The sequence below is a fragment of the Gigantopelta aegis genome, chromosome 3 (genome assembly GCF_016097555.1).
Source record: "Gigantopelta aegis isolate Gae_Host chromosome 3, Gae_host_genome, whole genome shotgun sequence".
NCBI lineage: Eukaryota > Metazoa > Mollusca > Gastropoda > Neomphalida > Peltospiridae > Gigantopelta > Gigantopelta aegis.
In genome coordinates this window covers 48,725,312-48,752,764 of record NC_054701.1, presented here as the reverse complement: position 1 = coordinate 48,752,764, position 27,453 = coordinate 48,725,312, and the positions used below count along the sequence as shown (strand labels likewise).

The window sequence follows — 27,453 nt, the reverse complement described above, 5'->3', positions numbered from 1 at the left end:
CAGGGTTAAGAATTTTTATTAACTTCAGAATGTGGCACCATACATGTAACAAAACTAAACTTTAAAAAATAACCAATCCATTCACTGAACTGACTGCAGTTAATGTACATACATAACATTTATTTGATTTTAAACCTGTATCCTTGAAACTCGTAAAAAAATATTCTACATTTCATCATGCAGATATGGTTATTTCAACAACTAAAATATATCTACAATAATGCACACCAATAAAGTTCTTCAAAGACTATCTATTTTTAATGTTCACTCAACAAGAACCTACCACTTCTAAACATGCATTTTGTTACAACATTACATGCTTGTAAATAAAGCAAATGAAAAGCAATTTAATCAATATAAAAAAAACCCACCAAACTATTTTTCCCAAAAGTTGTGATGGTTAACAGTGACCTACATCTATAAGCAGAGTAGTCCTGCAGCAGGGGACAACAAATTATACCTGACCTGAATGGATAGCATTTGTTACTGTGCTGGAAACTAGTCTTTGGGGCGCTAAGCTCATCTGGGTTTCTGCTAGAGGGTAAAATAGGTATGGCGCCACACCCAAACATTTTGCAGATTTAATTTTTTTAAGTTAACCTTTTGACAAAATTAATGACTTATTATTACTGTATTATTTTCTTAACCCTAACCCTAAACGTAATCCATTTTCTTTCTGGCAGATGGCAGGTGCATGCAGCACACACATTGTAAATATTCAATTCCATAGGGCCATACCCAAATATTTCTTTCTGGCAGAAACACTGCTATTGGAAATAAGATGATTTTTTTTTTAAGTTGATGTAAGCAAGATTTCTAAAATGGCATTTCTCTCTGTAACTATAGTAAACTTCACTCCTCCCTAGGACCTGATGTTTTAGATAATCCATCCATTGACCTTTACATACATGAAGACTATTTGCTAATGGGATTTTTGGAAGTGGAGAAGATTTCTTTTTTTAATTGGCCTAATTTTATTCTTTCTGCCCTACCCATCAGTCCCGGTGGTGGGGGAGGAGGAAGGGTGTGTCAAAAAGACCAAATTAAGTAATTTGTTTCTTCATACGCCAAAAAAAGCTTCCAATGAAATTTGGCAGGAATTTGTCAAATAATTCAAGAAAATGTTTTTGTTTCAAATTTGCTTTAATTTCCCCCATTTGGGTGTGCCCCTCTGGCTTCTGGAGTCAAAATTACCCATTTTTTAAAACTTGTTTCTCCATATGCCAAGAAAGATTCCAATGAAATTCAGCTGGTAATGGTCAAGTATTTTGAGAAGATTTGTTTTAATTGGCTAATTTTCCCCTTTTGGGCCTTGCCTCTCAGACCTCTAGGAAGTCAAAATTACCAAATTCACAAATGTGTATTTTCATGTGCCAAGGAAACTTCCAGTGAAATTTGGCTGGAATTGGTAAAGATTTTTTTTTTAAATTACAAACCTGAAAATTGCGTCTCGTTCACACAAATCTAATTTAGTGTAATCTATTTTCTGTTTGGGCATTAAATTTAGCATATTATTTACATGAACATAATGGGTTACGTTTGGGCCATGCACAGTCAAAACAACCAAATAAATGAGTTTTTTTTACATCCCAAAGAAGCTTCCATTGAAATGTCAAGTATTTTGAGATTTTTTTTATTTTAAATTAGCTTAATTATCATTTTGGAAAATGGCCACCATCTTGTTTGCACCAACTTTAGAAAATGTCATCTATTGTTTTCGTAAATTCAACACAAAAAATATCAATTTCTGTCATAGAGAAAAAGGTTATGCTTCAGGCCCCAGTTGCACCAAACCTAGGGCATTTTTTCAGCCACTGCTGCACAATTATAGCATTATCATCGGTTTACAAAGAGAACCAGTTAGCATGAGAAATGTATATAACTTATGTTCCAAATACTAGTAGCTACGTATTTAAGGTGATGTACAAAACACCAAAAGATTAAATGTCTACAATAATAAACAAAAGAGAGTACAACAGAGTAGAACAATAAACTTCATTTTATAACTTTGAAAATTATCCATAAAACAAAGTAAAATGACACATTTATAATGGGGAAAAAGGCAACTAGATTTGCAAATCACCTTATTAATGGTGATCCAAGGTAGGTAAAGGCATTTTACAGGTCATAAACAATTTTTGGAAATTATGCTGATAACATCTTATCACTGGATTATCTGCTTTTTATTGTAACAAATCCCAACAATATATTTAATTGTGTATTCAATATCTGCCATCTGTTATTAACACGTTCAAAATGCATATAAAGCCTAGATCACATTACACGACCCGTTCACACTATACGATGACTGTTGTCTGTGACCCAAACATGTTTGGTTATGTCAAATGCCGTCGGGCAGACTAAAAATCAGTCACAGTCTTATTTAATGTGATCTAGGCTTAAAGGAATACCTGAAAAATCAATAACAATTTGTTTTGCAAATAGTTCATTTAAAAAGTCCACATACTCATAACAGCTAGTTGGAAGTTCTAGATTATATACCATACAAAGTCTTTGTGTTCCTGTAACAATGCGCAAGCACCATTGAAACTGGAACATCTCTCAGGTATGCCACTTCAACAGCCACTGTAATTGCCATTCCAGGATGAGAAACATGCTGCTGACTGCGTGGAACCTGCATCCAAACAATGAAAATAGTATTAGTAACAGGTAGCCCTGCACTCAACTTGCTATTTTCATTCTGTGTACTTTCTCAGAAGGATGATGCAGTAGCTTAGCAATAAATAATAAATAATAGGTTTACATAAAAACTATTTAATATTATTCTTGTGGAAACGAAATGCTATTTATAATACATGTAAAATAATGAGGTTAGACTGTTTTGTTTGTTTGTTTAAACTCATTTAACGTGCATATAAACAATAAAAGTTCAGGCATGCCCATCCCACTGCCAGTCTCCGGCAAGGCTAGTGAATTGCAATGGGACAGAAGGGTATTTAAATTAATGGGGCAAATTTGAATAATGGGAAAGAGACAATAATTTAGAATGTCATCCAAAATGATTACCAGCTATATATATATATAAAATATAAAAAAGTACCAGTAAGCTATATGATATGCTCCTCAAAAGTAGGTCATGGTGACCTAATTATGGTACACAACATGCTGCCATCCCAAGTTGTACTTGCATGCAAGGTTTGATGATTCAATATGAATTGATAAGGAATATGTGGCCCAGACAAGGATTTCCTTTAACATTAAGTAATATGTGAAACATAGGTAATGGTGACCTAATTATGGTACATGACACACCACCATCCCAAGTTTTATGTGCATGCAAGGTTTGATGATCCTGTATGAAGTGATAAGGAAGATATAGCCTAGACAAGAATTTATTTTTTAATGTTGAGTAATTTGTGAAAAGTAGGTCAAGGTGACCTAGTTACAGTACACAACACCCTGCCATCCCAAATTGTACTTGCATGCAAGGTTTGATGATCCTGTTTGAACTGATAAGAAAGACATGCTCTGGAAACACGAAAGTTTATGGAAGTACAGATTGAAAACTCTATACCACAATATGACAAGTCCAATGGTCAAATGCAAGTTTAGATTCCGCTAGAAAGATTATATAGTTCACAGGTAAAATGCTCACAGAATTATTTCCCATTCTAACCAACAATTTCATAACTGGTATATCAAACACTAGTTTGTTGGTTGGGTATGTGCATATAAAAGATCCCTTGCTGCTAATCAGCCAAGTGATATAAAGACATATAATATAATGCTGGGGAGTCATTAACCATTTCTTTTCCTTCTAAAAAGTAGTCAAAAGTCTGATCAGGAGACCATAGGGTGGAGGGTGTGTGTGAGCTAAGTAGGAAGTTATCATAGAAAATTGAACACTGTGAAAAATAACAATATGCAATTACCCCATGGGGAACAAAGTACGGTGCATCAGTTTCCAGTAGCAGTCTTTCCAGTGGAATGAACTCGGCCACCTCTTGAGCAGGCTTGGCAGTGTTGTAGGTGATGACGGGAGTTAACCCAACATACAGGTTGGGAAACATGTTCAACCACTTTTGACAGCTCGTGTAATTTCCAGTGAAGCAATGACAATGGATTTTATAATTCCGTGGTACAATCTGAAAAATGTGTAAATCAATGATGACAAAAACCCCCACCAATATTAACTTTACAGCTGTCTCCAGCATAGCATGCAACACAAATGTGCAGTTATTGCACAGAAGGTTCTCAACCTTGACTCCAAGAGTGAACTAGGTAAAAAAAAGAAAACGAGAATTGTTATGACATGACATCCACATGATGCATCAGTAACCAAACAAACTCTCATGATGCATCAGTAACCAAAAAAATATGAATGAATAATGCTCAGAATATGTGGAAATGGTGAGAATATTCAGGACTAGCAGTATTCAAGAACTTGCACAACTCTGACGTGATAATAACGTTGTGTCTTCCATACGATACAATTAGATGTGAGATAAAACTGCTATCAACAATACAGTGGACTCACCCTTTGCATGATCTCAAGACAGTCATCTTCAGCATCTCTGCAGTGGATCACGATCGGTTTGCCCACTTCCAGTGCGAGATTCAGCTGCTGGATGAATACAGTCTTCTGTTCCACCTCGTGCTGGTAAAACCTTTTAGCAACATCACAACATTCAAAAATCATACACAGTATTAACAGTCATTTTTTAGCAACTGATTATGAAAATGTGGAAAGGAAGCCATTCAGATATAAGTATATGGATGATTGTTTTTGTTAATACCCAAATGAACATAAAAGAAATAACAGACAATCCTTATAATTAAAATTTGAAACAAACTAATAATAGCACTCCATTTTTTTTTTTTTTTCAAAACAATAATGCTCAATAAGACAAATTACCAATATAAAGTGATGTCATCAGTATATGATGTTCCCTGATAATGTTATTTCTATGTTCTTCGAGAAATGAATAAACTCCCGCTGATACAGCTGGACCAATGGGATGATGTTAAATAGTAATGAATGCAAGAGAACTTTAATTATTTAGGTTTGGAATTAATTATTAAATAGAAGCTATGATTAAAATATCCAGGACATTATGTTGAGAAATCATTAGAAAATTTATATAACCAAATTACTACAGGTGATGTTTAAAGGAATCTGTATCATCTTAAATTATTAATTACCAGTGTTTCGGAATTCATATTATTTTTCATATCTACTTTACATTTTGTGAAATAATGCTTATTATAATTTACATAAAGTAGGAATGTTACTAAGTTGCAACGTGAATAAAACATATATAATTTTGAAAGTACTGTAGTCAATATAAATGCTACTTATATAACGACGTTCAAAATCTGTAAACAATGTGTTATTAAAAGTTCAGAGCATGACGTTGTTATAAACACAAAATATAATATAGTAAGTAAACTTTTTCTTCTTCTGTTTCACAGGTTTCATTTTCACGCATTTGAATAGTTTCATTTTCAGAAGTACAGAATTAGCGCTGAAGAAATCAAAACTAACATTCGGAGAGGACAGAATCCAAATATTGAGGTGGAATCCAAATCTAAAGTTGTATCGCCATGTGTAATTCAATGAGAAAAGGTTCTGAAACAGAACTTTAAACTTAAAGATTTCAGGGCTTTTTTTTGTCTTACGTTCCTGAGTAGTCAAGGCCAATCTCCCCAAGAGCAACAACCCTAGGATGTTGAAGACAAGCTTTAAGATTGTTGTAGGAAACACTGTTAAATTTCTCAGCATTCTTTGGGTGGCATCCCATTGCAAGATAAATGTTAGACTTGTAGTCCATAGCCAACTTTTTCCACAGACCACCTGCAAAATAAAGTTGAATGTAAAATAACATATCAGTCTCTTTGGCATTTCCTTTTTATTTATTTATATAAAACAAACATTCTGTAAAGCTTTATAGTTGTGTTATGTCAGCAGATACAAAGTGACATGGGGCTAGAGGCAACTGTTTCTCAAAATCCACAATATGCTTTCTGATAATTAGCTTTATAAATGAGTAGCGTTTACTTTCCACCTGTAAGTATTATACAACTATAAAACTTTGTTTTTTCAATACCTGTGTTATAAGGTTAACAATAGCACATCTTAACGTTCAAGGTATAAGATCAAAATTTTATCAAGTTAGTCTACTTGCTCAAGATGTCAGTATTCTAGGTATAACAGAAAGCGAACTAAACAACATAATACCAGACAGCATGTTAAATATCGATGGGTTTCATAAACCAGAAAGACGAGAGTGAACTCACAAACATGGCAGTGGCTATGCATCTTGCCTATAACAGAACAGTCGATTTTGAAACCGATGAACTTGAAGTAATATGGTTGGAAATACTTCCGTATAAATCTAAATCTATTCTTGTGGCTTTTTTTTTAATTGACCACCAAATGCCAGGATTATATGGTTTGAACAATTCCATGCCAATATAGAAAAAGCTATCACACTTAACAAAGAATTGATTATAATGGGTGATGTTAATATAGACCTGCTAACTTTCAAAACATTCTTAATTTATTAATACCTGTAAAGCATATAATCTAGAGCAAATAATTATATAGCCAATAAGAATTACAGAAAAATCTTCAACACTTATTGATCATGTTTATGTTACAAGCAAAGCAAAGGTTAATCGCTGCTTTGTACCCAAACTTGGAATAAATGACCATTTCCCTGTCTGCATTGTATACTCTTCAAAAAAAGAAACGCAAAAGGGTACAAATGGGTTATAACTCCGATTTTATGTTTCCTACCGGTTCATGCTTTGTGAATATAAGGTCATTGCATGTCCCAAACACATTCCCACGGTTACATTCGATAAAACGCAGCTACTGTACAATAAAGTTCCAAAATGTGAATATTCGCAAAAACGCAGCCACGTGCAAACCATGTCACCACTGCACGTGCGTTGTCTGCACGTGCAACATGAACACCGACAGTATAAAAGTGCAGGGTGTTCGCTTGCCTGGCCTCTGTATCTGGCTGACAGTTGACAATCCAGGACATGCCACGTCTCAGTGAACCGCAGAGAAACAATGCCATCGGCCGACTAGACGCAGGCGAATCCAGAACGGCCGTTGCCAGGGCATTCCATGTGTCCCCAAGCACCATCTCCAGACTGTGGGACCGTTACCAGCAACATGGATCAATACGTGACCTCCCTAGATCCGGTCGACCACGGGTCACTACCCCCGGGCAGGACCGCTACATCCGGGTACGCCACCTTCGGGAACGATTGACTACTGCCACCTCCACAGCCGCAGCAATACCAGGTTTGCGCAGGATATCCGACCAGACCGTACGGAACCGCCTACATGAGGTAGGAATTCGTGCCAGACGTCCAGTTCGAGGTGTCATCTTAACACCACAACACCGTCGACTCCGACTGCAGTGGTGCCAGATTCATCGACAATGGCCTCAACTGCGATGGAGACAGGTGTGGTTCAGTGACGAGTCCCGATTTCTGCTCCGACGTCATGATGGAAGATGTCGCGTGTATAGGCGTCGTGGTGAACGTTATGCGGCAAACTGCATGCAGGAAGTGGACAGACTCGGCGGGGGTAGTGTCATGGTGTGGGCAGCCATCTCACACACTGGCAGAACTGACCTGGTCCACGTGCAGGGCAACCTGAATGCACAGGGCTACATTGACCAGATCCTCCGGCCACACATCGTTCCAGTTATGGCCAACGCCAACGCAGTGTTCCAACATGACAACGCCAGGCCTCACACAGCACGTCTCACAACGGCTTTCCTACAGAACAACAACATTAATGTCCTTCCTTGGCCATCGATATCACTGGATTTGAACCCAATTGAGCATCTATGGGACGAGTTGGACCGACGCCTCCGACAGCGACAACCACAGCCCCAGACCCTGCCCGAGCTGGCAGCAGCCTTGCAGGCCGAGTGGGCCACCATCCCCCGGGACGTCATCCGTACTCTGGTTGCTTCAATGGGCAGGCGGTGCCAGGCAGTTGTCAACACACGCGGAGGCCACACCCGGTATTGACTCCAGATGACCTTGACCTTAGTGGTGTGTCCTATCACTTACTCACAATGGACTAGAGTGAATTGTGAACAATCATGCAACATTTGGTAATTATCGGACTCACCATTCAATAATTAAATCAATTCTCCAAATGTTACGACAATGTGGTTTTGCGTTTCTTCTTTTGAAGAGTATATATAAATCAAAGGCCAAACCTATTAAAAATAATTATCACATCACACTTCAATATCGATGGCTGAAGCATTTTTACTAGTCACTTTTTAAATGACTTATCAAATACTCTTGAACCAGGAAGTAATATTTCTGACCCCAATGCTGCTCTCAATCTGTGACTGGTTAACATAAGTATATGAATAACCATGCACCACTCACTGAACATAGAGTTAAGTATACAAAACTTAAGCCATGGCATACAGATCAAATTATAGGTGTTATGAAAATGAGAGACGTTTGCAAAAAACAACACAAAGAATGACAATTCAAATATTGGCATAATATAGTCAACTCATTGATTGACAAAGCTAAAACAAACTACATGCAAAATGCTGTCAAAGAAAACACGTCAAACCCAGCTGCCATTCACAAAATCCTTCGAAACCTTAATCCCAAAGATAACACTTCCATTGCCTCAATTAAGGATGACAGCAACCACCAAGTAATAAACAAACAAAACATATGTAATCATTATTTAAAACTGGGGATAGACGAAAGTGTGAAAACTTTAGACCAATTTCTATATTGCCAATAATGTCTAAAATAATGGGAAAACATGTGCATAAAGCATTGTCTGAATTCTTTGATGAATACAAACTCCTTTATGATTACCAATCTGGATTTAGAACCAAACATTCATGTGAAAAAGCTTTACTTAGAATTTTTAATAACTGGCAAAAATCAGTAGATGATGGTAAATTTGTCTCAGCTACATTCATCGATTTTAAAAAAGCATTTGACATGATAGATAATGATACACTCATAAAGAAACTAAGCATCTATCACTTTGATTCAAAATCTCTAAAATGGTTTGAATCATATCTCTCAGGTACAAAACAAACTGTTCTTAGCAAAGCCCAATCTGATCCTCCTAATCTCTCATATGGCATCCCAGAGGGATCAGTACTTGGCCCCACTTTGTTTGCATTATATATCAATGATCTGCCACTCTATGAAAAGTATTGTGTGATGGATCTGTTTGCTGATGATGTAAGCTCCACGTGTGTAGCTGATAACATATCTCTGTTAGAAAAACATGTCCAGTTAGATCTGAATGAGGCAAGTCTTTGGTGTAACCATAATAAGATGTCACTTAACTTAAATAAAACTAAAATCATGCTTATTGGTTCTTCTAAAAAAAAAAACTGACCTTGATCGCAGAAACCACAACAGCATTGACTGTATATGTATATCACATACCAGTGCAATGTTCCACTTCTGATAAACATCTTGGTGTACACACTGACCCAACACTGACATGGGCTAACCACATAAATGCAATTATTAAATAATCTTCTTATTTGTTATACATTTTTTAACAAAACAGAAAATATCTTGACCAAAAGACCAGATTAATATTCTACTGCTCTTACATATTAACTCATTTAGACTATTGCTCCACAATTTGGGGAACCTGCTCAAAACATTCTATAGGAACACTTTAAAAAATACAAAATCAAGCTGCAAAACTTATTACTGAAAAAAGCAAAGAACCTTCCACTCTAGAAATAATCAGCTCTCTCAAATGGCTTAAAATCAAAGAGAGAATTGACTTTAGAACCTGCCAGTTTGTCTACAAAGCCCTCAACAAACTAACTCCATCATATGTAGAAACAATGTTTCAAACAACTTCAGAAATTCACTCCTTAAATTTCAGGTCAACTCAACATAGTCACCTTTATGAATTGAAACCAAGAACAGAATTTTATCGCCATAGTTTTTCATGCAGGGATGCTAAACACACTACCTTCAAATACAAAACATTCTCAATCCCTCGCCTCATTCAAATCCAGCTATTTCAAGCACTATTCAAATGTTAATCAATTTTAGGCTAATGCATAAACATTCAATTAAGATGTACTTTTGTTGTTGACGTTTTCGTTAAAATAATTATTATGTATTGAGTTATCAATGACTCAAGTTTCTTAACAAATTTATTAAAAGATTATATAAATATTCACAATATGCGCTATTGTTCTTTCTACTGTGTTTCTCATGTATTGCTATCAGTGTTCGAGATTAAAATTTTTGGGCAGTATCCCAGTTGGATACTAACATTTCAAAATCTGGTATCCTATCTGAGAATTTAGTATTATATGGTATCCCGGTGGGATACTGGGTTCTTGAAGTCTGGTATCCAAAATTAAATTCTGGTATCCCCGGGATATCAGGATACCGTTTATCTAGAACACTGGCTATACATATTACATGTATGTTGATGTTGTTTGTATGAATGTATTCATGTATGTATAATATCATGTATAGATTAGAGAGGGCCTCATGAAAGACCAATCACCTTTCGCTCGGGTAATACAATAATCCTGACATGAGTTTCGTAAAATCAGTATGACATACAAGCTCGTATAATAATCTCTATACCCATGGCATGTCATTAGTTGGTGAAATCATGTCATTTTCACTTATTACAATAGCTACAACCTTTTCACATGACTGAATTCTAAAGACTACACACATGTACAATCAGTGACTTATAATTTTGCACATGAACAATAAATATCATAATCCTGTGCATTCCTATCGATATTATAAATATCTGCATAGCCATGCTATTTAGCTATATTCAAATTAAAAAACTGTTTCAAACTAAATAATTTACTGCAGTTTATACTTTTTTGTTGTCTTATTGAGGAGATCTCCTCAATACCTGTATTCTTCCAAAAATATCTGGACAATGAAGACAAGGATAAAGACTACAAGATACATACAATTAACTGTAGTTATGTGCCGTTATAAGGATGCAGCATGGTAAAATAGACATTAAGTTCACTATCAGAGACAAATAGGGAAGATTGTCAGCAGTTAGATAGGGTTTAAAGGTCAAAGTTTTAAGTGCTAGCCAGATTAGTTGATTGTCAGCAGTTCGGGCAGTCAGAGACAGATTAGTAGACTGTCAGCAACAGATTAGTAGATTGTCAGCAGTTAGATAGGATTTTAAGAGACAGATTAGTAGATTGTCAGCAGTTAGATAGGGTTGTCAGAGACAGATTAGTTGACTGTCAGCAGTTAGATAGGGTTGTCAGAGACAGATTAGTAGATTGTCAGCAGTTAGATAGGGTTGTCAGAAGGGTGGTCAGAGACAGATTAGTAGATTGTGAGCAGTTAGATAGGGCAATCAGAGACAGATTAGTACATTGTCAGCAGTTAGATAGGGCAGTCAGAGACAGATTAGTAGACTGTCAGTAGTTAGTTACGATGGTCAGAGACAGATTAGTAGATTGTCAGCAGTTAGATAGGGCTGTCAGAGACAGATTAGTAGATTGTCAGCAGTTAGATAGGGTTGTAAGAAACAAATTAGTAGATTGTCAGCAGTTAGATAGCGTTGCGAGAGATAGATTAGTTGATTGTCAGCAGTTAGGGCAGTCAGAGACAGATTAGTAGACTGTCAGCAACAGATTAGTAGATTGTCAGCAGTTAGATAGGATTGTAAGAGACAGATTAGTAGATTGCTAGCAGTTAGATAGGGTTGTCAGAGACAGATTAGTAGATTGTCAGCAGTTAGATAGGGTTGTCAGAGACAGATTAGTAGATTGTCAACAGTTAGATAGGGCGGTCAGAGACAGATTAGTAGATTGTCAGTAGTTAGATAGGGCGGTCAGACACAGATTAGTAGATTGTTAGTAGTTAGATAGGGCAATCAGAGACAGATTAGTTGACTGTCAGCAGTTAGATAGGGCAGTCAGAGACAGATTAGTTGACTGTCAGCAGTTAGATAGGGCTGTCAGAGACAGATTAGTAGACTGTCAGCAGTTAGTTAGGATGGTCAGAGACAGATTATTAGATTGTCAGCAGTTAAATAGGGCAGTCAGAGACAGATTAGTAGATTGTTAGCTGTTAGATAGGGCGGTCAGAGACAGATTAGTAGATTGTCAGCAGTTAGATAGGGCGGTCAGAGACAGATTAGTTGACTGTCAACAGTTAGATAGGGCAGTCAGAGAGAGATTAGTTGACTGTCAACAGTTAGTTAGGGCGGTCAGAGACAGATTAGTATATTGTCAGCAGTTAGGGCAATCAGAGACAGATTAGTAGATTGTCAACAGTTAGATAGGGTTGTAAGAGACAGATTAGTAGATTGTGAGCAGTTAGATAGGGTGGTCAGAGCCAGATTAGTTGACTGTCAGCAACAGATTAGTAGATTGTCAGCAGTTAGATAGGATTTTAAGAGACAGATTAGTAGATTGTCAGCAGTTAGATAGGGTTGTCAGAGACAGATTAGTTGACTGTCAGCAGTTAGATAGGGTTGTCAGAGACAGATTAGTAGATTGTCAGCAGTTAGTTAGGGTTGTCAGAGACAGATTAGTGTATTGTCAGCAGTTAGATAGGGCAGTCAGAGACAGATTAGTAGATTGTCAGCAGTTAGATAGGGTTGTCAGAAGGGTGGTCGGAGACAGATTAGTAGATTGTGAGCAGTTAGATAGGGCAATCAGAGACAGATTAGTACATTGTCATCAGTCAGATAGGTCAGTCAGAGACAGATTAGTTGATTGTCAGCAGTTAGATAGGGTTGTCAGAGACAGATTAGTGGATTGTCAGCAGTTAGATAGGGTTGTCAGAGACAGATTAGTTGATTGTCAGCAGTTAGTTAGGGTGGTCAGAGACAGATCAGTAGATTGTCAGCAGTTAGATAGGCTTGTCAGAGACAACAACAAAAGCAAACACTTTATTACTTCTGTTCTGTTCTAATGTAACACTCGAGATATAGTAGTTTCCTACAACACATTTTAAAATTTAAGAGATTTTTTTGAAGATGATCCTTACAACTTAATTTAATTAAGATAGATTTCTTAACACTGGCAAACTTTTATTATTAAACAATTCATGAACTTTTAGAATATTTTGCGTGAACAAGTATTTTGACTTGATATATTTCTTGTGAGTATTGATAAAATATGGACAAATAAAAAGATAATGATATTCATCACCTAATTCATTTTGATTACAAAGAGTACATTATCTTTCTTATCATTGACAGATAGCACCACCACCAGATTAGGGGCATTAAAATGTCAAACTTGTCGGCAACATTGGTTGTAATTTTTACGAACATACATGTGTGTATATATATATACAACTGTATATATATATAGTTATAATATATTTTAAAGCAAAAGTTAATAAATAATTTTGGTGGGAAGCAGCCAACATTTTATCACTTTTATCAAAATGATGTTATATTGTGTATGAATTAACAAAAATATATGCCATGCAGGGAAAATGTTGTTCAGTACTGTGTCACGATTTGCCATGAAAGTTTCAGAAATTGCTACACAATTTTAAAACGTTAAACAGTAGTTGCTAATTAATTTTCAATTGACTAGAAATATCGCTAATCAAGATTTTAAAAACAAAATGTTTCCTGCCATATGGTTATTATAAAATTTTATAGGTTGTATTTTAAATGTAAAAACAAAAAAAACAAAAAATCAACAGTAATTAGTTTTTTTTTAAATCTTACCTTCAGGCACAAAGGAGGCTGGGTTACAAAAAATTGCTACACAGCCAAAGAAGTTCTCAGGAAATGTGTCCTGATGCAACTGCTTGTACTCATCAAATGTACCTGTAAAACCCGATCTTTCAAAGAGTAAGTCAAGGTGGCAGTGAGAGTCAATGAATGGAACCGGGAAATTGAAATATTTTCTCTTGAATCGTTCTTTCCAGTCAAACGTTGGTGAAGTGATGCTGTCTGCTGGTGTATTGAGAAGTGTTCTGCACCCAGAAGATTTGGACATAGATGGTTCTGTATTCTCAGGTGTACTAGTCCTTGGATAATGGTCCTTGAATTCCTGGAACCTTCTCTTAAACGGCTTCCCTTTATTGTTCATTGTGGGTGTACTTCTCGTTTCAGGTAATCTGGGACAATTATAATTTGGCGATTCAGTTTCTCTCGAATAGCTATTTTCAGATAAATGGGATGGAGGTACAGACTGTGGTGTTCGAGGAGTGTCTGGAGGTGCAAACGTAGACCTTAAAGCAGGTTCTGACCTATCTGGTAAATCCTCAGAACGATTATTCTGATAGGAATATGAATAAGGATATATCCATTGAGGCATTCCAGGATACATGTACATAGGAGTCTCACAAGGTGGACATGATTGTCCACGCCAGAATGGATAAGGCCATCCATAGTTGTAAATGTTATTTCTGTAATCCAACTGAACAGGCACATTTTCTTTTTCTAGGCAAGCTGTACCAGTTGTATCATGCTGATCTCTTTCCTCTCCAGTGTTTTCTAATGGCTTTTTGCTGGGTACCATGATATGTTGGTGCTTACAACACAAGCAGGAGGAACAGTCAGGGCAACGACTTGGTTCTTTTATTCCAGTTTTGACTTGGCTAGTACTACTACTTTCACCATTGCCCATCCAATTTGTATTGCCATCAATGGGACCAGTCCCAATAGCTTTATCAGTGTGGTCAATGGTGTTCATCTTAGCAACTGGAGTGGTTTCAGTATTACTCCAGGGTTTGCCTGGCACTGCTTTACACCAGATCTTCTCAGCAAATGTATCAGTATTTAATCTAGAGGTCTCTGCACATGGAGGTTCATCTCTAGAGAAGACATCAGCATTGTTGTACTCTGTAGGTCTGCTTCGATGAACTGGACAATTTGTATGGATATTCCAACTACAGGCAAGAACTTTTTCATTACAATCCATTTTCATTGCCATTCTTTTAATATCACTGGTATCTTCACAATTCAAGTGGAATGGCTTTATGGAGTTATCACCAGTATAATCTACAATTGTTCCCAGTTTATGACTATTAACATCACCTTCACACTGTATGTATGATGGCACTTTGGAATTTCCAGTTTGGGCATCTGCAACCATTTCTTTTAAACAAATTTTGCCTTCTTCACCAGAAGATACATGGGGCAACAATTTAGAGCTTTTGTCACTATCCACAATCTTTCTTTCATATTTTTCACCAGCACCATCATTTTGTAAGCATGGTACCACTTGGCCTTTCCAACTGTCACCGGAATCATCTAAAATATGTAATTAAATGACTACATGCAGGTTTGACTAACAGTGACTACATGTGTATTAAAAGAAAATACTGAAAAAAATTAACACACTTCTGACTGTGACCATGTACTTGGCTCTAAAACCCATCTATTGTAATATTTACAAACTTTGCAGATTGGTAATAAATGCATCACAATACCATGATGTTAATAATACCAGTATGTATTCTTTTTATGTCCAACCGGTGTTGGCGCTAACAGACAATTGCAACATCTGGTAATGCACTATATATACACAGGGCTCAAAACAGCCTGTGGCCAGGTCGCCAAATGTGACCAATGTCCTGTTTGGGCGACTTAAATATTAAAAAAATAATGGTGTTAGTCACCCAAATAATATTATATTCTTTAGAGCTATAACACATGAGCCACTATTAATATTTGTATTCCACATTAAAATCTTGTTCGTGGTTCGCTTACCATAATTTGCCAACATGCATTATTATTTTATGGGCCACCATATTTTTTGGCGACTTTTGAGCCCTGTATACACCTCCGAAACACAAATCACAGGTGAAGGCAACTAAAAGAATAAATCAATTAACTTAATTAAAAAGTGATTTTATAATTTCTGTACATAGGGTTTCTGAACCACACTGTTGCTTCATCAGGCACATGTGCAGGAATTTATGCAGGAGGTGATGGTCTAGTCAGTGGCAAGCAAGTTTATAGGGGGGTTGAGTCACGCTCCCCCCAAAAATATATTGAAAAAAAAGAAAATTTCTTTGAGCAGGGAGGGTTTTTGATTCCCGAAACACCCCCCACCCCGTACATGCACACGTTCATATACAAAACATGATACATCGTTGGACAGTTATCAAAGATAACAATACAAAATATTATGTGTTTATGTGTTTATTTGTTTACTGGCTGAATTGGTCACGGCTTAATTTAAGGTTACCACCCCAAAATAGGGCAATTGGCAACCCAAATATAAATAAAATGACACACAAATAGATACAGCAAATGAAATAATACACTGAAAATTGCAAATACGTGAAAATTATGTAATTGATCAACAGCACACACTGGAACCAAATGTACACATCACAAATACGCAAATAAATCATCAAAGAAAAATATAGCATAATCCAATTCAAATAAAATCCAAATTAATCAATAAACGGTACTGTTGTTGAGTGACAAACTGCCACATGGCGAGATCTAGCATCACCATGCGGATCTCAGCCACCACCAACAGAACACGCCGTGGCCAACAGTAGATATGCCATGTCCGCTAGTGCAATAGACCGACTTATCCAATTGAATGACATACATTATCGGTGGTAGTTCAATAGCACTGAAAAAAAATTGCAGTTGTTACCAGGAGCAGATAAATAAACCTGGTCAGGGAAAATAAATTAGAATTTGATTCTATAATTTCAAGGTTATTTATGTATCCACCCAAACGAATTAATTCTGCAGCGTAAAGGCATATTGTCACAGACCACTGATCTATTAAATGGCCTAACAAAGGATTATCTGAACAAAAATATATTTGATTTCCCTCTAAATGTACTTCATTCAGACATCTATGTAACCACTATACTCCACTTATTAATGATATTTTGTGAAAATAATTGAATTATGGCAATGGTCCATAATTCAAAAACTAAAATTGCCAAGAGGGATGACATGGATTTCACTCCATCATTGTTCAATTAAAATGATGTGATTGCTAGATTTGGGTTTTAAAAATTAATGAAATTTTCATTTATTATCAATTTTTAGAGAAATAAGGTCCTTAAATCCGTGACAGTATGCTTTTAATGGCTATTTACCGTAATTCTGGCTTTCTCAAGTACATCAAACCTCAATTTCATAATAAAATCAATGAAATATGTTCTGTGTATTTTTCGACCACCAAATAAATAATCTTATAAATAATCAATCAGTTTCCTTTTGTTAAGAAAATTTAAATATCCATTCTAAATATGAAGAAACAAGATACAAAAGGAAGAGCCTATTGGCAAACAGTTATCAACAAATATGTGTTAAGTAACTTGAAAGATGTTCAAATTCTGATGGAAATATTGAAAGTGTTAAAAGCTGATTTGATATCCATCTTTCTTATCAAAGTACCATGTCCCAAACTATTTACCATTTTAACTGCTTTATCAAATGTGTAATAATTAACTGAACAGCGGTCTGGGTAAATGAAATTATTCAGGCTAGATCCCCAGTTTATAGGCGTAAGATAGACAGACATGTACAGCAACCAACCAAAACTGTATTTACGTGTCTAAATCGAATAAAGATTCATGAATGTTCATCCCAATCGCGACATGAATATATTATATACAGACTATAATAATGTTCACAAACGGGTATGATATACAATAAGAAACATACGTAAATTAATGTACTGTACATCAATAGCAAATGTGTAGCTTACATTTATGTAATATTTACACATGTATACACTCCGTTTTCATGTGTGATGATCTGTTTTGTATTTGGTAACTTTAATAAGAAATTCACAGAGTTTAATCAACTGTTTTGTGTCATTAATGGATAGTAGTTGAATTAATTTAAATATTGATGGTTTATTGTAAAGCAAAGCAAATCTGAGTTTTCTAAGCTAGTCTTGTGAGTGACAGTAATCTTACAGGAGGGATGAAACATATTACGAATCTCCTACGGTTTTTCTAAGGACGAGCACTTGATATTGGATCATGGAAGCAATAATCTATTAAAGACTTTGCGTAATGTCTTTTCTACTGCGTTGTGCAGAGATACGATTTGTTTTGGTTTAATGTATCTGCCTCATAAATACTCTAAAATTAGGATGAAATGGCAATTGTTCTCTACAGCATTGATATTACAGAGCTGATTCTACCATTTATGTCTATGTCTATATTATATCTGCAGTTTCTATAGAAAGGCAACATGCAGGTATAGTGTATTTACAAAAACTATATGTTTGTACTTAAATGGAGTAGGTGTCTGTAGATAAGATTGTAAGGATACATTATTAGCAATATGTTATAAAATAATTACAGTGATGTATCTAGTACAGTAAACTAGTGATGTTTCAGTGATCGATTATAACTGAAGACTGATCAGTTTGGCTTTACCGATGTGATGATAGATTATAAAATTCATAATCGATTGTCGCGGAAAATGTTAACAAAAATTGTTCCTACAGTTCAGATGATGGAACTGATGTTAATATGATTCCCAACACTACAGTTTCACAGACCGGATAAACTGATCTGCTATTCTCTGTTTTAACTGCGAAGAAATACATTTCTTAGCACTTTGGTTATACAAGTGTTGAAAAATAAATGCACTTGACTGACCCAGTTACATGTAGCAGGCACGTAACTTTTCTTATACATTCGTTTCAATAACCTTAAAACTTAAAACAAATTGAAAACCGTATGACTTTTATTTAAATATCATGTCAAACAATGCTATATAGATTAGATTTTATCTTATTAAAAACTTACAACCATTCACTTGATGATGTTGACTTCTCTGAAGACCAAGTCCTTGAGATGGCCAATTTCTATCTGCATCTTGCCCTAGCTGATGGACAGCATCACATGTATTCTGCTTCTCCATTTTATCATGGCTCATTGAGTTAGCACATATCTTCAGTCTGAAAGTTAGAAGAAACACCAGTCGAAAAAAAAGGGTAAAGTGAAGCCCCATGGACAATAATTCTAACATCGAAATCATATGATTCACCATTATATATAATCCTCAGTTAAAACTTTGCCATCTTTGTTAACATCGCTGTGTGATTCACTACTGATCACAAAGACAATTTTAACATATTTAAGCATCCTTTCTTTGGAATGAATGTTCTTCAAAGGAACGCTGACAGCAATGTTAGAGAGTAACTTGTGATCTGAATCTCAGATTCTTGAGTTTTCGGCAAGTGTGGCAGTGTTATTTATTACATACATGTACCTATTCAATCTTATTCTAGCGATAAAGACATTTTGAAACTGTGTGATAAATTTATTTTGTATCGCACACATGTGCGGTCTGGACCGAAACTTTTAAATGGAGAATTCCCTTTTTGTTTTTACTGAAGTTAGTGCCTTTTATTTACCGACGTCATATATGATTTACAAATTACGTCACATCATATTTTAAACATTACACAAGACTGCCACAGAGTATGTTTCTTAACGTTAAGCAAATCCAAGAAAGGAGTTTTGATGGTAGATTTAACAAAGTGTTGTTATGACATTAAATTAAAAACAGTTTTTGTGAAACATAAAAGAAGGTATGTAATAAATATACAACTTCACATACGTTGTTTTCGCTTTCTATTTATTGCATTCGTTTATTTTAAGAAAGAACATACCACTCGACCACTACGTGGTCTTGCGGTATATATTCTTGCGCAAAATAAACTTGTGCAATAAATAGGAAGCAAAAACAACACATGTGAAGTTCTATATATTTATTACACCACGGTGGACATATATGATTTTAGTTCCTTGATGTGCTATGTAATAAATAAATTACTAATCTTGTTCCTGTGTGAGACTGTTTATATTACAACTCGTGTGTTTTTAATCATACATCACTCGCTTTGGCTCATGATGTACCATTAAAAATACACTTGTTGTAATATAACCGGTTTCACACGGGAACTCGTTTAGTATTCTCTACATATGATAGCTTCTATGGAATCATCTTCTTGGCTACATATAGCATATAAACAATCTTCATCCTCTGAACTGTATGTAGATGATGTCTCAGACAAATACAAGTTGGAAACATTGTCAGTTTGACTTTCAGTATTATCATCTTTGAAGTCAAGGTAGTCAGGAACACCTGACAGAATCTTAACACGTGGGCTACTGGTGTTTATGGGTTCATCTGACCAATCTTTACAAAGACAAGCCTCATCATTTTGTACTTTTGAGTCCTTTTATGGGCTATTTTCACAAAAAAGGGCAAATAATGGTAAAGAACTTTAAAAAAGAAGAAGTTGTTTTTCATGTTTTTAACATTAAAATCTAAAGCAAATATGATTTCATAACAATAGCATGTGGGTCATTCCATGCCAAGTCAACCAGAGGTCCCCGTGTTACAATCTCCAAATTTTAAAAAATTTCACCCATTTGTACATCCATATAAAAATGAAAGCATGCAAATTTTTAGGGACATATTCTAATTAGTTTTGAAATTATGGTTGATCAAATGCAGGGCCAGTTGTCCCATTTTTGATACTTGCGACTATGTCATGTGATTTTGGGCACTTTTTAAACGTGCTTTTGTATACAATAACGGAGTGGACATTTTTGGTATATAATTTTAACCACAAGCTTTTCTAATCCATGTACATGGCCAAATATTATATCTAGTGCATCAGGTGATGATGCTTTTTATGTGCATCCCTGTTTATTTACATTATATGCTGTTTTGTGGAAAATATTGCAGCTTCAATGTCTTTACTGTTATTTGCCCCTTTTTGTGAAAACAGCTATATATACACTATAATATGCATTTCTTGCCTTGTCAATCATATCAGTCTCCATACACTTTTTATTAAGAAGTGAATGAACATGATTGTCATTACATTTCTCAACAGAGAACTTGGGTATTTTGGAACAGTTTGTAGATTCCCTTTCTTTATGCTCCTCAAAATTCTTGTTGCATTTTAATAAGTTTCTTGTGCCCCTCAGCTTGATGATTCCTGTTTTACATGGTACATTTTGTGCTTTATTATTGTCGGCATTTGACCGTTTAGAACTAAAACCTCCTGTATGGCTATCCAAAAACTGCTGAGTTGGAAGTTTTATTACCATCAGTATCTCCAATAAAATAAGAATTATGAAGGAAACTTTTGTCAGATGTACTGATCTGTTCTATTGTTCTTTTGGTCACTTGACCTTCAAGATTTCCACTGTTACTCTTCTCTATTTCAACATAATCAGTCTTCTGAGAATTTGACCCTTCAGTAAACTTCTTATTACCAATGCTATTTCTTATGTTAGGGTTCACTTTCAGGCTGGCAGAATATGAATGACCATTTATTTTTTTATACACTATTTGTTGTGTTTCAACTTCACCTTGGTTAATTTGACCTTCAGGTTTGTCATTTCTATCTTTGGTATTATCGATCAGCACCACCCACACTTTTGCATCTTGGTGATTTACATGCATTTGAACTTTGAGTCTTCTTCCTCTGAATAAATTTTCGAGAATGAAAAGTTTGTTTTGTTTAACAACACCACCAGAGCATATTGATTTATTAATCATTGGCTATTTATTGGAAGTCAAACATTTGGTAATTTAGAGAGGAAATCCACTACATTTGTCCATTAGTAGCAAAGGATCTTTTATATGCACCATCCCACAGACAGGATAGCACATACGACGGCCTTTGATAATCCAGTCGTGGTGCACTGGCTGGAACGAGAAATAGCCCAATGGGTCCACCGACGGGGATTGATCCTAGACCGACTGCACATCAAGCAGGCAATTAACCACTGGGCTACGCCCCGCCCCGCCCCTCGAGAATGAAAACCAGATATTTTTATCAGGCTTGTGTGGATCTTCTGGAATTTTACTTTCTGTGACTTTTATGAAAATGTTTAGTATCTTCTTAGTGTAATGTTTTGAATTACTTGAAATGTACATGAATTCCTTTTTTGAAAATCATGATTTTGGTCCTCACAAGTAGTGACAATATATTCATCCATAGAAACTGTGGATGAAAAATGCACACTCTTTGGTATAGCCATTTTGGGCAAATACCATGAAAGACACTGTTAATTTATCGTCTGAATATGCACTTTAAACAACATTTGGGTCAAGCAAGTCAGAGGTCCAATCTTCGTCTCCAAAGGGTTTTTGCAAGATGTTTTTACAAACTGTATTCACTCTTTTTTGTCTCATGGTTTTGTCTCACTTTCTTTGTCTCATGTTACTTTTTAACAAGAGTACCGGTGAGGTACATGATATGCCCGTCAGGAGTTTGATGGACAACCACAGATATTAATAATTTGTTACGGGTACGATTCAATTCTAATTATGTGAAATGTTTGCAATGGGAAGGATGAACAGTTTGTTTTGGATCAACTACTGATGATACTGTATCCATTGAAGAAGGTGCTGTCTGATTAATGAAGTTATTGTTCTTTATTAGAAAAGGAAATTTTGTTTGGCATGGGTACTCTGGTGACACATTTATATTGGCAGAGAAACAGTTTATGTATGTATGTTAACAATACAGAACCGCCAAGAAATTAGCATATGTATTGTCGGTGCTGAATTGCATACTGGAAGAGTAATCATATTTTATGAACAGGACAAGTGAGTAACAAATTCTGGACAAATTGTGATTTTATTAGTATTAGTATTAGCAGTAGACTGTGAAAAGTAGGTCATGGTGACCTAGTAATAGTACGCGACACACCACCATCCAAAGTTGTTCCAACATGTGAGGTTTGATGGTCCTGTATGCATGCAAGATATGGTCCGGACAAGGATTTACTGTTATTACTGTTATGTGCAGTAGACTGTGAAAAGTAGGTCATAGTGACCTAGTATTAGTACACGACACACCACCATCCCAAGTTTGTTCATACATGTGAGGTTTGATGGTCCTGTATGCATCTGTATGCAAGATATGGTCCAGACAAGAAAAAGTTAACAGATGGACATATGGATGTATGTACGGACAGACAGACGGATAATGCCATACCATAATATGACCCATCATATACGGGTGTATAAAAATTGCCAAAGGCAATTGCTATGAAAGACAAATTCTTAAGTTCAAGCCGTGAGAAGATACTGCTTGCTACAACCACCATGTGATGTGTTCATGCAAATATAGGAGAGGGTTATGGTGGTGACATTTTACATGTAGCAGGTTCATACTATGATTTATGGAAACCTTGCAAATACATTTACTGAATACATAACTCTCAACACTCACTGTCATGCTGTCATCAAAGGTCTGCTGTCTCAAGTCGATTCTGTGAACTTTTATCATAATTCTGTAAATCATAAAATATTAATGATCTTAAAATTTAGCAAAATCCAATTTAGTGATATATTAGCAGCATAAAACATTAGCGAGGTCGTAAAACAAAGCTTTAGCTGTTGGTGCAGCTGAAAGAATATATTTGATAAACTGACGTTATACAACTTATATTTAGTAGAAAAGTGCAGTAATGCTATCCTTTTGGTTTAATCAATAGCATGTAACCATTGTTGCGTGTTCACGTAATCACCAAAAGCATAATCTCATAAAAGTATTTTTGGGACAGTCTCTTTAAATTTACATGTTTTGCTACATTCACTAAAATTTATGCTCCCTAACATTTTATGATTTACAGTATATTGTACATGAGTGATGTGAACTCAAGGAAATAAAGGCAGGTCTTATGGTTGTGGACAAACATTTGACATAATAGAAGACAAACAAAGAGATGTAAAGTTTGTTTTATTTAACAACGCCACTAGAGCACATTGATTTTTTATCTTATCATAGACTATTGGACGTCAAATATATGGTCATTCTGACATTGTTTTTTTTTAGAGGAAACCTGCTGTTGCCACATAGGCTACTCTTTTATGACAGGCAGCAAGGGATCTTTTGTTTGCACTTCCCACAGGCAGGATAGCACAAACCACGGCCTTTGTTGAACCAGTTATGGATCACTGGTCGGTGCAAGTGGTTTACCCACTGAGCCTTGCAGAGCACTCACTCAGGGTTTGGAGTAGGCATCTGGATTAAAAATCCCAAAGAAATGTAACCACTGACAACATGCTATATAACAGTATTTTATTTTGCTAAAAACATTTAGTATCAAACTGACCTATCACTGAAATGCAAGTACCTTTAAGTACAACTATTTTCATCTTGAATTTATATTTTAAAATTCAAGTACTTTAAATGTTTTCAAAGACTACTGAATAAGTGTAGACTAACAATTTTTCATTAATAAGTAATAAAATTATTTTAACAAGCATTCTGAGAGTATTGTACTGCTAAAGCAATAGTACTATACAAGTCCCCTACCAGGCCCAACAAATTTATTTATCTTCTAAATTCAAGGGTCATATGATAACTCTGTGAAAAATGGGTAATCGCCATAAAAATTAAGCTTGATCTGTAACAGTACATGGTAAAGCTATCTACAATATTTCCTCTAAATATCTTCAGTCATTGCCAATTATTTTATTTTTTGGTAAACAAATTTTCATATCTCCTAAGTTCAAGGGCCTTAACTCTGTGTTCAATATTAGGCATTACAAAAAAAATCAGCAAAATTACATGTGGAACAGATGGACATACAAACAGACAGAAGGACGGAAATGAAACATATAGCTCCTCCCGGTGAACCGGGAAATAATAAATATAATGCCAAGCAGGGTTTGCAATAATGTGTAAGTCTAAAATTTTAAGTGTTTTTGTCAGTAATTCCAGCTTGGCTTTATGTATAAAAAGAGCTTTGGAACAACAAAAATGTTTCTATTTTTAAGTGCAGTTATTGACATTGGTCAATATATAAAGAAAGCAGCAATTATACTCACCCATAGTAAGAATACCATTAAAGTTTGTTTTGTTTAACGACATCACTAGAACACATTGATTAATTAATCATCAGCTATTGGATATATCAAACATTTGGTAATTCTGACTGGTAGTCATCATAGGAAACCTGCTACATTTTTCCAAATGCAGAAAAGGACCTTTTATATGCACTTTCCCACAGACAGGAAAGCACATATCACATTCTTTGATCAGTTGTGGTTCACTGAGTGGAACGAGAAAAAACTTGATCAGTTGAATTAGTCCACTGAGGTGGTTCGATCCTATGACACAAGCAACTCAAGAGAGCACTCAACTGACTGAGCTAAATGCTATCTGCCTATACAGTTTACATTTTTAAAATTAGTTTATCCCATTAAACTCTATATTTCATTAAATTATTTTGTTAATGTGTACTATTAAGGTCGACAACAGTCACTTTTCGCACACTTGTTTTGGTTTCGTACACAATAAATAAAAGATATCCAATGGTAATTTTTTTATTTGATACATTTGACAAAACATACTTTTTATTTTTTTTTTTCGTCTTTTAAAACTTAAAATTAGTATTTTGTCCAGAATTATGAAAACTAAAAACATTGACCTGTAAACAGCGCTGTCTTCTTGTTATAGAATTTTGAGAGAGGTCAAGGTTAGTAGACAAGTTTTTATTTTAATGTGGTGAAGCATTATAATATAGCTAATTTTGAATCTGAATGACGTCAGTATTCCAATGACATCACTTTGCATCTCCTTACAATAACCATAAACTGGGTACAGTACATGACGGTTTCCATTTTAAGAATGCTGAAAAAGCCTCCAATGCAAAATTGCTAAATTGAAAATATTTTGTTTGAATATTACTAATGCACCTGAATGTGTTTGATGAAAATCTTGTGATTAAAAAATTGTACCTTTTACAAAATATGGATTTCAAGTGAAATTACGGTGAGATATGTTATATTTATTGTGTAAGAAAGCAAAACATGGGTGTGAAAAGTGACCTTAGGTCGACGACAGTCACTGTTCACACCCTTTTCAAACTTCGTACACAATAAATATAAAAAAAATTATATGATATATTTGACGAAAGGTACTTTTCATTTCTTTCAGTTTTTAATATTTAACTTTAACATTTTGTCTAAAATTATGAAAAATAAAAACATACTGACCTGTAAACACTGTTTTTTGCTCAATATTGAACTTGAAACAATTTTGACAGGGGTCAAGGTAAGTGGAATATTTTTACTTTAATGTGGCAAAGCATTGTAATCGTATAATTAATTTGAATTTGAATTACAGTATTCCAATGACATCACTTGGCATCTCTTTACAATAACATTAAACTGGGTACATGACATTTCTATTTTCAGAATGCTGGAAAATTCCAATACAAAATTGCTATTGAAAATTGCTATTGAGAATTACAGAAACACCTGACTGTGTTTGAAGAAAATCTAGTGATTATTTTGTTTTTACTATTTACGAAATATGGATCTGAAGTGAAACTATGGTAAGATATGTTATATTTATTGAGTACGAAGCCAAAACAAGGTTGCGAAAAGACGAAAAGTTACTGTCATCCACTTTCGATGAAGATATATTTTGTTTGTATAAAATAATTTTTTTAAATAATTGAGAAATTATTTCAACTATACATGCTTTGAGTACTGCTGTTTTATTAAATATCTTGACCAATGTTTTCACAAGTTGCACATAAAAAATGAAATTTTTTGTTATTTTCAAAACAGTTAATTCCTTCTTTTTATGTCGTCAAATTAGAATTACTGATCAAAACTACTTAGTACTTAGAATGTTTGCTGAACCATGGTATAGATATTATGTAGGTGTGGTGTTGCTTTTTTCTTCTTCTGTTTTTTTGCTGTGCGAATTTTCCCCACTTTTGGGGTGGGTTTTTTTTTTGGGGGGGGGGGTCGAGGGTTGGGAGAGTGTGTGTGTGCGTGTGTGTGTGCATGTGAGTGTATTTAGCCTACAGTGGCAAACTTATAAATACATTTACATGTGTGCGGGAGGTTGGGCATGTAACAAATTGACAATCTACAATTTTAAGATTAAAAGTGATAGGCCCTACCTTACTTTTAAAATAGTAGATCCTTGATTATTTAAATACTGTCTTTCACAATTATTTTATCATTTAAAGTATTTATTTTCCCTATTAAAATGCCAATTAATTAGAAAGAATTTGAAAAATACAAAGATTTTAAATTCAAGAATGTGGACGTCACGACAATAGGAAATGTGACAATAGGTTTCGTGGAACCCTTCAAACAATACTTTTAACATGTCTTTACAATTTGGCACTACAACGCAAATATGGAATGAAAAAATATTTTTTTATCTTTCGAAAATATTTATCTGTTCATGATACTAAAGAAAACTACAAATAAAAACGAAATATTTGCCATTTCTTTCTAATTCGTACCTCAACTTCTTGTCACCGTATTAATGCTGCGTTCATTACAAGTCGTGAATAATCGTAAAACAAAGTTGTAAAGAGCGTTCGTTTGACGAAATAATCCGTGAACACAAACTTATGAACTGGGCCCGTGCTTATACAATTTTTTGAGTCCAGACTCAATATCTAATGACGTTTTAGGCTATATAAGCAAGCTGCCTGATGCTTATAACACTTTTAGCGTCT

At 35.1% G+C, this 27,453-nt stretch overlaps 1 protein-coding gene across 2 annotated transcripts; it reads right to left on the bottom strand.

Moving 5' to 3' along the window:
• On the bottom strand, nucleotides 1-27,453 carry LOC121368161. Of its 2 annotated transcripts, XM_041492772.1 has the most exons (8): nucleotides 27,235-27,453; nucleotides 23,190-23,250; nucleotides 18,730-18,881; nucleotides 13,706-15,238; nucleotides 5,641-5,815; nucleotides 4,499-4,628; nucleotides 3,894-4,106; nucleotides 1-2,635 (listed from the first exon to the last, which is right to left on the bottom strand). In XM_041492772.1, the coding sequence occupies exons 3-8, from the start codon at nucleotides 18,857-18,859 to the stop codon at nucleotides 2,495-2,497; spliced, it is 2,322 nt and encodes a 773-aa protein (XP_041348706.1). In that variant the 5' UTR covers nucleotides 18,860-18,881; nucleotides 23,190-23,250; nucleotides 27,235-27,453; the 3' UTR covers nucleotides 1-2,494. The 2 variants fall into 2 exon arrangements, with proteins under 2 accessions (XP_041348706.1, XP_041348707.1); XM_041492773.1 differs by lacking the exon at nucleotides 23,190-23,250.